A 15,461-nucleotide genomic window follows, 5' to 3' on the forward strand; every position below is an offset into this window, starting at 1 on the left:
CTCTCTCCCTCTCCCTGCCCTTCCCGTCCACGTGCATGCATGTGTGTATGCATACATGCGTGCATTCTCTCTCTCTAAAATAAATCTTTAAAAAAAAAATGGTCAAGATGGTGAAGTTGTCACCTATATTTCACCACAATTAAAAAGAAAATAAAACACAGAAAGGAGAGCACACACAGACACTGCACCCACGAGGCCCCAAGAAGGTGATCACCCTGTGTCCCCCTCGAGTGTCTCGAATTCACCCACCGGCTCAAAGACCAGCAACTCTCCCAATGGAAAAGAACACTTGGCACTTCAGCTTTGTCACTGTTTCTCTGACTGAAACGGCTAAATCTCTCTTGAAAACAGTCTACCCGCATCACAGCACCATTCCTGCCCAGCCTCCTACGTGAGGCCTCGGAGCCTCCTCTGGCACCAGCCCTTCTCAGGAGGCCTCAATGCAGCCCTGCCAGAAAGGGACTGGAACAGTTCAAGGACTAAGAGCTCTCTGGCATTGTTTTCCACAACAAAGCAGCTCTTTTCGAAGTAGGTGCCGTGCAACTGGACTACAAAGAAGGAACTCCTTTAGTACTGTGACTGCTGCCGGCAAAGTGCTCAATTGCTCCCAGAGGTGACTCCACAATTCCTTGGCCACATGAGGCTGTCTCCTGCCCTATCCCTGGCCAAACCTCCCCTTCTCCAAACCCTTCCAAGGACGCAACAGAAAAACAGGACAAATGTATGAGGTCGGGCGGAGGGGTCGGGGGGGGTCTTTATTTTATAGCAAGACTGTTATTAATGTCAGTACTTAAGCCAACTAGAAGTGAGGAAATATGACAATCCCCTTACAACTGAGGAGTGAAGAGGTCTCAGTATCTGGGGACCATCTCCATGTCCCACGTGCATTTTCTTTAGGACTAATTCTGTACCTATTAGAGGTTATTAGAGGTTATCCTATTAGAGAGTATCGCCTGTGTCTTTCTTTGCTGCTTCTAGAAAGACTTCGGACATGGAGGCTGTCCCCTCAGGTACTGAGAGAAGCTTTTCCAAAAGCAATGAGAGCAACAGAAAGGAATGAATAATAACGCATGAACTGGCTAGAAATAAAAGCGAGAGCTACGAAGATACCTTAGAGGTTTTCAAGCTTGCAAGTTCTCACAACTGGCCTTTCTATCCTGATTAACCAACCCAGGCAGCAAAAACCACACAACATGACCCAGAAATGCAAAATATAACTGTAAAATTTTAATAATCCATCGCCTGAAACTCAGCTAACTGCCTTAGCAGGGCAATGTCCAAAAAGGTCACGGCCATTTAAAGATTTTAATCTGAAAGAGTGTCTTGGTTAAATTCTGTGGCAAACTCACTCTGAAACAGACCAGGTACAATCATCCCATGCAGTGTCTGAACACTGTAAGTGGCTAAAACAACTGCACGTGGAGGACGGCTGAGGGGCGCCGCCAGGGGTCACTCACCCTCACAGCCCAATGGGCCTCTGCGGATGGCGGCGTGACCATCAGAGGGCTGCTGGTATCGTGCTGGAAAGGAAAAGAAACACTCGGCTGTGGCTGGCACGGAATTCAACTACAGAGGACGTGTTTGTGCTAAGGACACACATGTCAAAGTGCTTTCAAAATGGGGAAAGCCTCAAAAAGTTAAACACAAGAATTACCATATGCCCCAGCAATTCCACTCCGAGAACTGAAAATAGGTGTGCAAACAAATCCCGAAACACGAATTGTCACGTCCACCACCAGAGGAATGGACCGACCATAGAATGCGGTCTGACTTGGCAATGAAAAGGAACCAAGCACTGACACCCGTTACGGAGCGGATGATCCCTGGAAACATTACAATGAGTGAAAGCAGCCAGATCTATGATTCCATAAAATGCCCACAACAGGCAAATCCATACAGACAGAGAGATGAATGGCTGCCAGGGGCTGGGGGAGGGGGATCCCATGAGGGGTTACTAACTGGGTAAAGGGTTTCCTTTTGGGGTGATGAAAACATCCTGGAACTAGAGGGAGGGGCCCGTTGTACAACACTGTGAATGTATTAAATGTCACTAAGTTGTTCACTTTAAAATGGTGAGTTTTAGGTTATATGAATTCCATCTCGATTAAAAGAAGAGAGAAAAACACAGATCGACAGATGATATCAGAAGAGCACGAAGAACCGAAGGATTCTGACACTTACGAATTTAGGCGGCGGCATGTTCAAATTCAGATTGCTCAAGGTAACTTCGTGGCCGCTCTGTGCACAGGCCACCAGTCTCAGTGCAACATAGAAACCCTGCAAATCCAAAAAAGGGGGAGGGGTAAACACTAGCCGGCTGGCGATGACAGGGGGAGAGCTGTCTGCAGCCTCGGGCTTTGGGAGAGAGGAATTTCACTTCACTGCAACAATGAAGACTCAATGTGCAAAAGTCATATGCAATGACTTAATGTGCAAAAGGTCCCCCTGGGAGCACTGTGAATATGCCAAATGGACTCAGTCCATTGCACTCTGGACAATCCAAAATTTCAAATGAGTGTATTTTTGAATACCTTTATTATTTTTTAAGGAAGCTTTATGCCCAACATGGGGCTTGAACTCGCGACCCTGAGATCAAGAGTCACATGTCTATTGACTGAGCCAGCCAGGCGCCCCTTAAATAAATGTATTTTAAGCAATAACAAGCTCCCGACATTTAGGAAAATGCTAGATTAGATAAGCAGCAGACTAGGGTTTAAGATTATAAATAAATGATGATTCAAATATGTGTTGACTTTTTAAAAATGGTTTGAAATAGTTGTTTGGGAACTGACTGTCATGACTCACTGTGATCCCTTGGCCTTGCTGAAGATAGCCTCTCCCACTCGCCCCCCCGGCCCAATGTGAACCTTACCTCCCATGCAGGGACAAAGGACCTGAACTAGGCCATCAGGGGCCTTTGCTCTTCCCCGCCCTCCTCCTAACCCAGAGCCGGCCATGCCACAGGCTTAGTGGACTCACAGAGCATCACCTAATTTTTTTTAATTGATCAAATAGCCTGAGAACATGAACTGTTTTAAAGCTATAAACACAATCAGAGTTTTAAAAACGTCTTCAAAGAGACACGCACTAGATCGGACTTTCTCAGACTGATGTCCACAGAATGCCTGAGTGGAGTGTATAGAAAAGGGGATGTAAGAAGTTTCTGGGAACTGCATTAGACAAAGTTAACAGGTTTCTCGTCCACAAGGTCCTCAGACTCTTTCAACATGCAGACGTACCGTGTGAATCTCAAGGAAGGGAGGAAGAGCTGATGGTGCTTTCCCAGCGGATCAGATCATGGACAGTAGGACACCAGGAATGGCATCCCTTGGGATATAGTTTGGGGAAAAACTGAACTAAATTAAAATATGACCATTTAAAATCATGTGTAAGTACTATAAATTTCCATTTATAGAACATTCTCAAAAATGACAAAATCATGCTGGAGATGGAACCAGAAGGAATCTAACCAAGGTTAGGGTGTGACTGCCACAGGGCAACACGAGAGAGATTCTTTTGGGGGCCAGGCAATTCTGTGTCATAATGACTATGGCGGTCATCACATGAATCTGTGCAATAAAATTACAGAGAACTATACACACCAAACCCCCCCCCCCAAAAGTCCATGTAAAATCAGCCAGCTCCGAGCAAGGCCTCCAGTTTAGCACCGAGCCGGCCTCTGAGCGTCACGCTATGATGACATGAGCAGCTCTCACTGTGGGGAGCTGAGGAAGGATACACCGGAACTCTCTGGACTGTTTTTGCAACTTCCAGGGGTCTTAAATTATTTCAAAATAGATCGATTTGAAAACATTTTCATCACCTGTAAGCACACAAGTAAATGAAACCTTGCCGTGTTAATAGCCTGATGGCCACACTCATGTCTAGTAATACTTGTCCGCGGCAATAACAAGGAAGGAAGTGCAGACGTGACCCAGCCTGCGGGGCTCTGGCCCAAGCCCCTCCACTTGCTCTGTGTGTATTTGTATATATATATACCTGTTTGTCCAAGAACCCTTTACCTTCTGGGTCGGCCAAGTCCCATATCTGTGGAAACACAAAAATGCTCATGAGTGCACCTGCCAATCACTGCCCATTTATTCACAGAACAGGAACAACTGCCACTGCGTGTGGGCCTTACGTGTCGGCTGGTGTGGCCATTCCTGAGCTGTGGGTGAGGAGGCAAATTTGCAACCGGTGAACGACCTGCCCCCACCCCCATGGGCACACAGCTGGTCAGTGGCAGAGCCTAGAGAATACCCAGGTCTACTCGGCTCCAAAGCCAAAATAAACCCATAAGCTGTCAAGATCCCCAAAGCACTCAGGCCTCTTGTCTGCTGCCCAAGCATTAAGTGGGATATCCACCAGTTACAGCCTGAGAGGCTCACAGTGGCCAGCCCACTCCCCAGGAGGCACATGCCCTGGAAGAGGGGTCTGGCCTTCGCCTGCCGGGGCAGCCTTGAGGGCGGCCTCAGAAGAGAGGTCACTATCCGTCTTCACATACCTTCCCAAGGATAATGTCTGAGAGCCCGGACTTCTTTAGAAAAAGCGCAGCTTCACTCGCCCCAACTCGCCCTGTGTATGCCGGGTCTACCTAGAATGGGGGAACAACTCTTGAGATAAGGCCTCAGATAAAGCAGCACACAGCCCACTGGCTATTGGCTGATAACTTGGAGGACAGAAAGGGACCCAACTGGGCTCCTACTCAGGTTTGTGCCTGCCGAGACACGCCCTCTCTAATTCAATCCAAAAAGACACCAGTGAAACTTACCTGCTTATAATAAGATTCATATAATGGATTTCCAGTGGGAATCTGTAAACAAAACCACAGACACTGGTCAAAAGTGGACACACCCCGCCCTAAAAGAAAATAATGCCATCCCCTCAAAGAGCCATTACCAAAATGTACAACAGTGAAAATCAAAATGTGTGCACTTTAAACGTCCTCTCTACACAGACTGCAGCTTGTTTTTAGACACAGATCTCACATACTTACTCAGTCTGGGAAGGAGAAACGCTAATGCTCTTTCAAAGTCCTAATTCCTACACAAACAACTTGGTATTCAGGAAGCAGCAGCAGCCGAGGTGACTTCCATTCACCAAATGACGGGATTTCAATGCGTCCAGGAGCTCAGAGGGAAAAGACACCCTCTCCTCTGAGACTGTTCTCTGGTTCCAGCACCCGAACAGGAGTTTCAGCATGTCATCACGAATCACCAGACACGCAAGCTTCAGACTGGTTTCTCTGCCCCAGATCTCGTCCCCACCCATCCTGTCCACCACCAGCCACCAAGGGATGCACACTGACTGGCCCCCGCTGGGAGAGGGCTGGCCAGTGACCACTCCTACTGTGGCAGGCAGGAAGTTCAAAGTCCTCGGCTCGGCAGAGAAGACACTCCACATTCCAGCCATCAGATCCCCAAGACATCACTGTTCAGAGAAGGTAAGCACCCGCTCTCGGGTCATGTGGCTCACTGAAGCCATGTCTGGATCCGGCCTGGTTGGCGGCCGAGCCCTCACACTTTGCACTGTGTCCACAGCCTCTCTGCCCGACCTCAGCGAGCCGTGCCCCAGGGGAGGTGTCAGCTGGGGAAGGAATTAAGCAGCCACTACAATGTCAGCTCTAAAGGCTTACACACGTTGGTGTTTTGCCGCATGAAGGGAAACAGCAGTCCACAAGCCTGCCATTGACTTAGGGAGCAAAGTGAAGAATACACAATTATGCTTAATCATACAGAAGAACAGGACCACTAAAGACAAGAAGGACGGGGAAAGCGAGGCCTGAATGAGAGGTGGGAGTACTGTGTTTTAAAAGTCTTTGAATGCTGTCTTGTGATTTTTCATAATGAATCAAACTGGCAGAGGTGGGTTCCTTCCAGTTACAATCACCAGATTTGAACCAGCCCAACACTTGCATACCGCTGTGGCATAAAGAGACTCACTTCAGGTTAAAAATAATGCCGAGATTACGGTCAGCTTCTCTGGGGGGATGCCAACACCTGCGAGCATATAAAGAAGCGAAAGTACAGAGAACACCACCAAGACAGAATGAAAATAGAAGGAAAAGAGCACGAAGACCTGAAAGGGGAGAGAGGAAAGTCAAAACAAAAAGAAAGGGGGGGATCTTGAAAAAGCAGAGAAAACTAAACACAGAGCAACATGAAAAGGAAAGCAAGGCTGGGTGACAAGGAGCCACGGCTTGAGAAAGAAAAGGAGACTACACCTGGGAGAAGGATCGAGAGGTTAAGGACACAGCTATGGCGCCTGCTGGGCAGGCTGCTTCCTCCTGCCCGGTGCGCTGGCCTGACCCGGTCGCTGGGGGGGTCAGTCACTCTCAGCTCCTTCAGACCTTAGACAGCAGTGCCCGCCATCACACCTCGTGTGACCTCCCAGGTTTAAAACTCGGGCATGCTTCCAAAGCACATCTCCTCAGAGGACTAAGGCGGACAGATGAAGCAAAGTCAGGCTGGCTGTTTGTCAAGGTAACAAGGTGACAGTGGCCAGGTCAACAGCACATCGCCTGCCACCGGCTCACAGGAATGGAATGCACAAGCCCAGAGGCCTCCACCCTGACGGCAAAGGTCCCCTTCCCACCAACAATCAGAGAGGCTCTGGTCTGAAATACATTTCCAGTGGGATTTTTTAAAAGATCTCAGGGTAGGCAAGAAAAGAGGTTTCCAAGCTACTAAAATTCCAGTGAAAAAGGGGTATTTGGGGCATACAGCGTTAACAACTATTTCAAACTTCCCAAATGCTTCTGAGCTATTAGATCCACAATCAAGAAAAACAAGACCCTGAATAATCTGGAAAAGCCTTTGAAGCACCAGACCCAAAGCTCCAACGGTCTGTGCTAAGGGCTCACCCCCCAGATGGTCTATGGCCAGCCTTCTTTTTTTAAAAAAGATTTTATTTATTTGACAGAGAGAGACACAGCGAGAGAGGGAACACAAGCAGGGGGAGTGGCAGAAGGAGAAGCAGGCTCCCCACGGAGCAGGGAGCCCGATGCGGGGCTTGATCCCAGGACCCTGGGATCACGACCTGAGCTGAAGGCAGACGCTTAACGACTGAGCCACCCAGGCGCCCCTATGGCCAGCTTTCAATCCCACATATCCACAAGTGACGGGAAACCACAAGAGTGTGCCTCAACTATTCCTCTCTCTGGGAATCAATTTAGTTAAGCTGGGACAATGACCACAGTTAGAAGCTTCAATGCGATTACTCATACTTCAGCTACTGCAAAAGCAGAAGGGGGGAAAGGGGAAAACACCAGATCTAGCTGGCACTTCCTCTCACCACTCCGCCTCGTCCCAGGGATGGGGGAGTCACGTCTGCAAGCTGCCCGATATGCCACTGAGACAGAGCTGAAGACACTTGCTGCCAACTGACACCAGGAATCCCCCAGTGACAGGCGGTCTACATGGTCAGCTCCTGGGCAGAGAACCTCTGTCACAACCCACTCACCCAGAGGGAGTGCTACAGCTGCTGGGACAGAGCGCGCTGAGAGGGGACACCAGAGCTCTTCACTTCTGTCTGACCCCAAAGAGAGCCCAGGGCCAAGCCTGGGGCACAGCCAGAAAGGAAACGGGCCAGGGGATGAGGCGCTCAGTGTAAGAAAGCTGCAGAGAGTAAGAGGCTGCAGAGAACTAGGCGAGGTCTTTGAAAATGGAAGCAGGACACAGCCAGCCCAGGATGGCGATCTCCTTTGCCAACCCACTCTGCTAAGGGGCCATCTTCAACTTGCACTGACTGAATTATTGATGAGGTTCAATCATAACGTTCAATTTGACCATTCAGTTGCTCATCATATCTTAAAATACTCAGAGATAACATGAAAAGTTTCTGTGGTCTCTCTGCTCTGTCCTCCAGCCTAGATGCAATTTACGAGGGGGGGCGACAGGGAAGGGGAGCAAACCCAGAACAAGTCCACACCCTTCTGTTGCGAGGGCTTTAAAACATCACAGTTCATGTGAGCACATGCAATTTTAACGCTGGAGAAAAGCAGCTTGAGATGAAGAACACAGCAGAACCACTTTGGAGGGGAAATCCTTTGAAGAATTAGGGTTCTAGCAGCTCCAAAACCTCTTAGGATTGAGCCCATCCAGCTCTGACCCCCGCGTTTGTCCACAGGCAGGACCCTTCCTAAATCTTTATGCCTGGAACCAGGAGAATTCCCACTCTTCCGGGAAAGGGTGTGCTTTCATGCCAAATAAAGCAATGATTGCCAGCCTTGCTCATTTCAAAAATGGCATTTTTTAAAGCAAACCAGTTTTTAAGACTTTTGGAAAAAAGTTTAATTCCTTGCTCTGATAAATAGGGGGTCACATTTATGGAGCACTCATGGTTTCCTATCTAGTACCTCATTTAATGCTCCAACAACACTATGGCACAGGTATATTGTTAGCCCCAGTTTACAGGTGCTCAGACTGAGGGTACCTTGCCAGGGTCACAGAGCCAATGAGCCACAGAGCCAGAGGAGCGCCCAAGTCATGTGGCCCTAACCTACTTTGCACGCTGCAAAAATAGCCCAGGCATGACAGAGCCGGGCACTGGGTCACAGCACAGCCTCCCATGCATGGCAGCCTTGGGAAAATGCACGCACGTGATTACATGATGGTGCGTTTTATTCAACCCAAGAGGTCAGAGTGCAAGACTCAACTCAACTGTATAAACTGACTTGAAAACCAGTGCAGTTGTCATTTCCCCCAGAAAGCCAAGACCCCGTAATAGCTGTATTTATCTTTTCTTTTCTACTGTCCTATATCCTTTTTTTTTAATTTCACTGTAGTCAGCACACAGTGTTATATTAGTTTCAGGTGTACAATATCGTGATTCCACACTTCTATATATTACTCAGTGCTCATCAAGATAACTATTCTTTAATCCCCATTGCCTCTTTCCCCTGCCCCACTCACCTCTCCTCTGGTAACCATCTGTTTGTTCTCTGTAGTCAAGAGTCTGTTTTTTTGGTTTGTCTCTTTTTTTTCCTCTTTTCATTTGTTTTATTTCTTAAATTCCATATATGAGTGAAATCATGTGGTATTTGTCTTTCTCTGCCTGACTTACTTCACTTAGCATAATACCCTCTAGCTCCATCCGTGTCGTTGCAAACGGCAAGACTTCATTCTTCCTTATGGCTGAGTAATATTCCATTGTGTATATATACCTCCTCTTCTTTATCCACTCATCTATCAATGGACCTTGGGCTGTTTCCATAGTTTGACTTTTGTAAATAATGCTGCAATGAACATAGGAATGCATATATCCCTTCAAGTTCGTGTTTTTGTACTCTTTGGGTAAATACTCAGTAGTGCAATTACTAGATTGTAGGGTAGTTCTACTTTAAATTTTTTGAGGAACCTCAATAACTGTCTTCCAGAGGGGCTGCACCAGTTTGCATTCCCACCAACAGTGCATGAGGGTTCCTCTTTTTCCACATCCTCGCCAATACTTGTTGTTTCTTGTGGTTTTGACTTTAGCCATTCTGACAGGTGTAAGGTGATATCTGATTGTGATTTTGATTTGCATTTCCCTGATGATGAGTGATGTTGGAAGAACAAGTATTGTTAAAATATACCACCCCCAAGCAATCTACACATTTAATGCAATCCCTATCAAAATACCAATAGCATTTTTCACAGAACTAGAACAATCCTACAATTTGTATGGAACCACAAAAGACCCTGAATAGCCAAAGCAATCTTGAAAAACAAAACTGGAGGTATCACAATTTGAGACTTCAAGTTATATTACAAAACTGTAGCAATCAAAACAGTATGGTGCTGGCACAAAAAGATATAATGCATAGACAGATCAATGGAAACAGAATAGAAAGCCCAGAAATAAACCCACAATTATATGGTCAATTAATCTTCAACAAAGCAGGAAATAATATTCAATAGGGAAAAGATATCTTTAACAAAAGGTATTGGGAAAACTGGACAGCAACATGCAGAAATGAAACTGGACCACTTCCTTACACCATACACAAGAATAAACTCAAAATGGATTAAGGACCTAAATGTGAGACCTAAAACCATAAAGATCAATAGAAGAGGCAGTAATTTCTCTGACACTGGTCATAGCAGCATCCTTCTAGATAGGTCACCTGAGGCAAGGGAAACAAAAGCAAAAATAAACTATTCAGACTTATCAAAATAAAAGGCTTCTGGGGCACCTGGGTGGCTCAGTCTGTTAAGTGTCTGCCTTCGGCTCAGGTCATGATCCCAGGGTCCTGGGATGGAGCCCCGCATTGGGCTCCCTGCTCTGCGGGGAGCCTGCTTCCCTCTCCCCCTCTGCCTGCCACTACCCCTGCTTGTGCTCACTCTCTCTCTCAAATAAATAAAATCTTTAAAATAAAAATAATGAATAAAAGGATCTTTGACAATAAATAAATAAAAAGCTTCTGCACGGCAAAGGAAACAACCAACAAAACTAAAAGACAATCTACTGAATGGGAGAAGATATTTGCAAATAACATATCCAATAAAGGGTTAGTATCTAAAATATATAAAGAACTTATACAACTCAACACCAAAGAACCAAATAATCCAATTTAAAAATGGGCAGAAGACGGGGCCCATGGGTGGCTCAGTCAGTTAAGCATCTGCCCACGGCTCAGGTCATGATCTCAGGGTCCTGGGATCGAGCCCCACGTCGGACTCCCTGCTCAGCTGGGAGTCTGCTTCTCTCTCTCTCTCTCTCTCAAATAGATAAATAAAATCTTTTAAAAATTAAAAAAATAAAAATGGGCAGACGACATGAACAGACATTTCTCCAAAGGAGACACCCAGATGGCCAACAGACACATGAAAAGATGCTCAACATCACTCATCATCAGGGAAATGCAAATGGTGTATTTTTCAATCAAGTTGCCAAGTTTTGCAAGAATTAGCCAAATAACACCCAAAGACATCCTGGTCTGAGTTTCTACTTGGAAAACCAGATGTTGATAGAAAAATGCAGCCCATGCGGCACCTGGCTGGCTCAGTCAGAAGAGCATGCACCTCTTGATCTCAGGGTCGTGACTTCAAGCCCCGCATGGGTATAGAGATTACTTAAATAAATAAAATTGAAAATAATAATTAAAAAAAACGCAGCCTAAAGAAGTGCTCACTTAATAGTCATTACGTTTCTGCCTTCCATTTAGCGTTGGCTGCCCTCACTGCTTGCAAAGCCATCATCTTGGCAATGTGCACAGTCATATTCTGTGGCGGAGGAACCTGGGATTTAGCTCATCAGCATTCAAAAACATCAGAAAACACTGGGGCATCTCTAACCTCCCAGGAACTGACAGCTCTCTCCAACTGTCCCATGAGAAGTTTCTAAACCAGAGCTAAGGTAAACCTTGCTGAGAGAAGGAGATGTGGGAGACAGCTTTTATAAATCACAAGAAAAAATATATCCTAATTTTAAAATGAGCAAAGTATAAGACAAAAGAGATTCAGAAAGAAAAGACACAGCAAAGTTGGGGGAAATGTTCAATTTCCATACGGCAAAACAGACTGAAGCACCAGCATTTGCCATCAGGTTGGCAGAGTCAGCAAAGGGGGGAACGAGCATCTTGGGCCCTGTGGGTGGGAAGATGATCAACTGGCTTTTCTGGAGGGCAATAACCAGCACAGTTACTGTGTACACCCCTGAAATGCAGGTTTTACTTGATTCCTACCAAACTCCAGCAAGATTTTTTGTAGATAAAAATAAGATTCTTCTAAAATGTATAGAGACAGGCAAAGAAACCAAAATAGCTAAAACAATTTTGAAGAAAAATAAAGTGGGAGGAATCAGTCTACCTGATTTCAAGCCCCACTATAAGGCAGCATGGCGGTGATGAAGGGGTAGACACACAGAGCCATGGGACACAACAGAGAGCACAGAAACAGACCTACACGGGTGTACCCGACCGACTACTGACAGAGGTGCAGGGCCATTCAGGAGGAAAGAGGCCTGCACAGCATACGGCACTGAAGCAACTGGACATCCGGAGGAAGAAAATAAGCCTAAACCCAAGTCTCACACTTTCTACAAAAATTCACTCCAAATGGGTCACAGGCTTAAATGGAAAAACTTAAATGGAATAACACTTTTGGGAAAAAAACAGAATAAAATATTCAGGATCAAGGGCTGGGCAAAGAGTTCTTAGACTTGATACCAAAAGGTTGACTCATAAAAGGAAAAACTGATAAATTGGACCTCATCAAAATGAAAAATGTTTGCTCTGTGAAAGACCCTGGTAAGGGGATGACAAGCTGAGTCACAGAAATATTTGCAAATCACAGATCTGACAAAGGATTAGTATCTGAAACATACAAAGAACTGTCAAAATTCAAAGGCACAAAAAGCAAACGATGGAGGGGATGGGGTAGTGCGTGGCTGGCTCAGCGGGTGGCACATGCGACTCAATCCTGGGGTAGTGAGTTCAAGCCCCACTTTGGGCACAGAGTTTGCTTTAAAAAAAAAGGCAAATAATCAAATGAGAACACGGGCCAAAGACATGAAGAGACATTTCACCCAAGAGGACGTACAGATGGCAAGTAGGCCCATGAAAAGATGGTCAGCATATGTTAGTCATTAGGGAAATGCAAATCAGAACCACAGGGAGATGCCACCACACACCCATCAGAATGGTGAAAATAACAAACAGTGACACCAGTGAGCATGCAGAGAAACTGGATCACTCGCACGTTGACGGTGGAAAGGTAAAAATGTACAGCTACTCTGGAAAACAATTCAGCAGTTTCTTAAAAAGAACTAAGCCTGCAACTGTCACAAGACCCAGCAATTGTCCTGGGCATTCATCCAGAGAAATGAAGACTTGGGTTCACATAACATCCTGTCCTCAGATGTTTAGTGCAGCTTGATTCATAACTGCCCCAAACTGGAAACATACCACATGTCCCCTTCGATGGGGGATTGGTTAAATGAACTGTGACCCCCCACACACACACCCTGTGGAATACCACTTGGCAATGAAAAATGCCAAGGAATGAACTACTAATATGTGCAACACCCTAGAAGAATCTCCAGAGGATTATACTAAGTAAAAAAGGCCAATCTCCAAAGGTTATGTGCTGAATGACTATTATATAACATCATTAAAATGCTGAAATTCTGGAAATGAACAGATTAGCAGGTGCCAGGGGTGAAGGAAGGCATGGGAATGGCTAAAAGGGCCAAGAGGTGGGATCCCTGTGTGGGATGGAACCGGTCTGCATCTGACTGCAGCGATGTCAAACTTTTCATTGTGATGGTGTACTATAGATTTGCAAAGTGTTACCACTGCAGGAAACAGAATGAAGAATACACAGGATCACTCTGCATTATTTTTCCTCAACTGCATGTAAATCTATAATTATCTCAAAATACATTTTAAAAAGAGAGTGAGAGAGACCGGAGACCTCACAATCAAATAACAAGGTGACATTCTGAGACACTCAGGGAAAGAATACTGAATATGGACTGGGTATTGATGGAGTAATACTAAGGAATGATTAAATGCATAAGGTGTTGATATGGCACCGTGGTTATGTAAAGAAAAATGGTCTTCTTGTCAGAGATGCAAACTGAAATATAATTTCTGAGATTTTATTCCTTTTTAAGATTTATTTATCTTGAGAGAGAAAGAGAGAGAGCAGCAAGAGCGTGGGGGAGAGGGGCAGAGGGAGAGGGAGAGAGAATCTCAAGCAGACTCCCTGCTGAGTGGGGAGCCCAACCCGGGGCTTGATCTCACAATCCTGAGATCACAACCCAAGCCAAAATCAAGAGTTGGGACACCAAACTGACTGAGCCACCTAGGCACCCCGATTTCTGAGATTTAAAATAAAAACCTCAGAAATAAAAATGTATATGGCAGAGGAGGTCAAGGGATGGTAGACAAGTGCAGAGAGAACGGTATTTGTTTGGGTGCCTGGCTAGCTCAGTCGGTAGAGCATATGACTCTCAATCTCAGCATCATGAGTTCAAGCCCCACGTTGGGTATGGAGCCTACTTTAAAAAAAAAAAAAACACGGCATTTGTTGTAAACGGGTGGTGGGCACATGGGAGTTCATTAAACTCTTCCCTCTACTTTGAGTGTGTGTAAAAATCTTACATAATTCAAGACCAACATTTGATACGTTTCTGCTTTGGCAAGGATCCTAATGGTACAAGCCACTTCAAGTATTAAGTACGATAAACAAAAAGCAGCTTTATCACCAGCAGTGCATACTTTTGACAAACAATAAAAACTAGCACTTTTTTTTAACTTTTTTTTTTTTTTTTTAAGATTTTTATTTATTTAATTGTCAGAGAAAAAGCACACACAAGCAGGGGGGAGCGGCAGGCAGAGAGAGAAACAGGCTCCCCACTGAGCAGGGAGCCCGATGTGGGACTCGATCCCAGGATCCTAAATCATGACCCAAGCTGAAGGCAGCCACTTAACTGACTGAGCCACCCAGGAGTCCCAAAACTAGCACTTCTTTAACACACACATACACACACACCCTTCTACTACTGTAAGGTCTCCCCCTGGGGGTCTACCCCGAGGAAGTGACCTACTACGCAGGAGGTGGGGAAAGGCAAGAGCATTGTATCAGTTCACCCTGCTGGAGGGCAAGGACTATGGGTGACAGCAGAGGTTGAAAACAGGCGAGGATCCCACACAGCAGTAAAACAGCACGGGCAGAACATTTCCAAGTGGGGAATGATCGTCAGGTATTTGCTAAGTGCAAAGGGAGGGCCCAAACCAGCACACACAGTGATGACCTGGCTGGTAAGCCCACAGCGATCACATACGCACACGGGCCTGAATGTGGCAGGACAGATGCCACATACTAACACTGATTCCTACCAGTGAACTGGTTCCCTGCTCCACACCCGTGGCTTTCTGAGTTCACCAATGTTCTACATTAATGCACTCTGCTTTTGTAAATAAGACAGGAAAGACAAAGAGCCACATACAAGAAGAGGGATCTGAAGATACAGGATTCTCTCTGGGGACCCAAATGACCGCCATGACGAAGGACTAGCTGAAGATGTGCACCTGCCATTCAGCACAGCATGCGGGGCCTCCGTCCAACCCACTAGGAACTCAAGGCCTGAGGTGGGGACATGACATGGGGTGGGGGTCGGGGGTAAGGCCTACAATCCCCACCTACAAGGAGAACCAAAGAGCAAGAGAACCATGCCCGAAAGTTGAGACACACACTGAAGCGTCAAGGCGAAGACAGCCAGAGTGAGTTCAAGGCCAGGAACTATCAGGAGGAATGCAGATCAAGGTGTAAAAGCTTCAGCGCTCCCAGGAGACCACTGCTCTTGGCCCTGTCTACCAGAAATGGAAATAAAAGAGAAATCAAGGTCACCTGAGGCAACCTTCCCACGCTGACACACCATCCTTTGCAGGAGGCAGGACCTACACTGAGTCCCGAAGGTCTCCGCCCACACCTCTTGGCCTGGTGCTCATAGCACGGGGGGGGGGGGGGGGGGGG

The 15,461-nt window shown here is 46.2% G+C and overlaps 1 protein-coding gene across 5 annotated transcripts in view; it reads right to left on the reverse strand.

The window, feature by feature from the left end:
• EPS15L1 (epidermal growth factor receptor pathway substrate 15 like 1) overlaps positions 1-15,461 on the reverse strand; it is a 97,133-nt gene that overhangs the window by 68,560 nt on the left and 13,112 nt on the right. For 4 of the 5 annotated variants that reach the window (XM_032412312.1, XM_032412314.1, XM_032412316.1 and 1 more), the window contains exons 2-6: positions 4,772-4,813; positions 4,505-4,594; positions 4,000-4,047; positions 2,182-2,277; positions 1,458-1,520 (exon numbers count right to left, since the gene is read on the reverse strand). In XM_032412312.1, coding sequence (XP_032268203.1) covers positions 1,458-1,520; positions 2,182-2,277; positions 4,000-4,047; positions 4,505-4,594; positions 4,772-4,813 — 339 coding nt within the window. The remainder of the gene's footprint in view (positions 1-1,457; positions 1,521-2,181; positions 2,278-3,999; positions 4,048-4,504; positions 4,595-4,771; positions 4,814-15,461) is intronic. The other variant, XM_032412313.1, reaches the window with a different exon arrangement.

Source organism: Phoca vitulina, unplaced genomic scaffold (assembly GCF_004348235.1).
Source record: "Phoca vitulina isolate PV1807 unplaced genomic scaffold, GSC_HSeal_1.0 scaffold13, whole genome shotgun sequence".
NCBI classification, from domain to species: domain Eukaryota; kingdom Metazoa; phylum Chordata; class Mammalia; order Carnivora; family Phocidae; genus Phoca; species Phoca vitulina.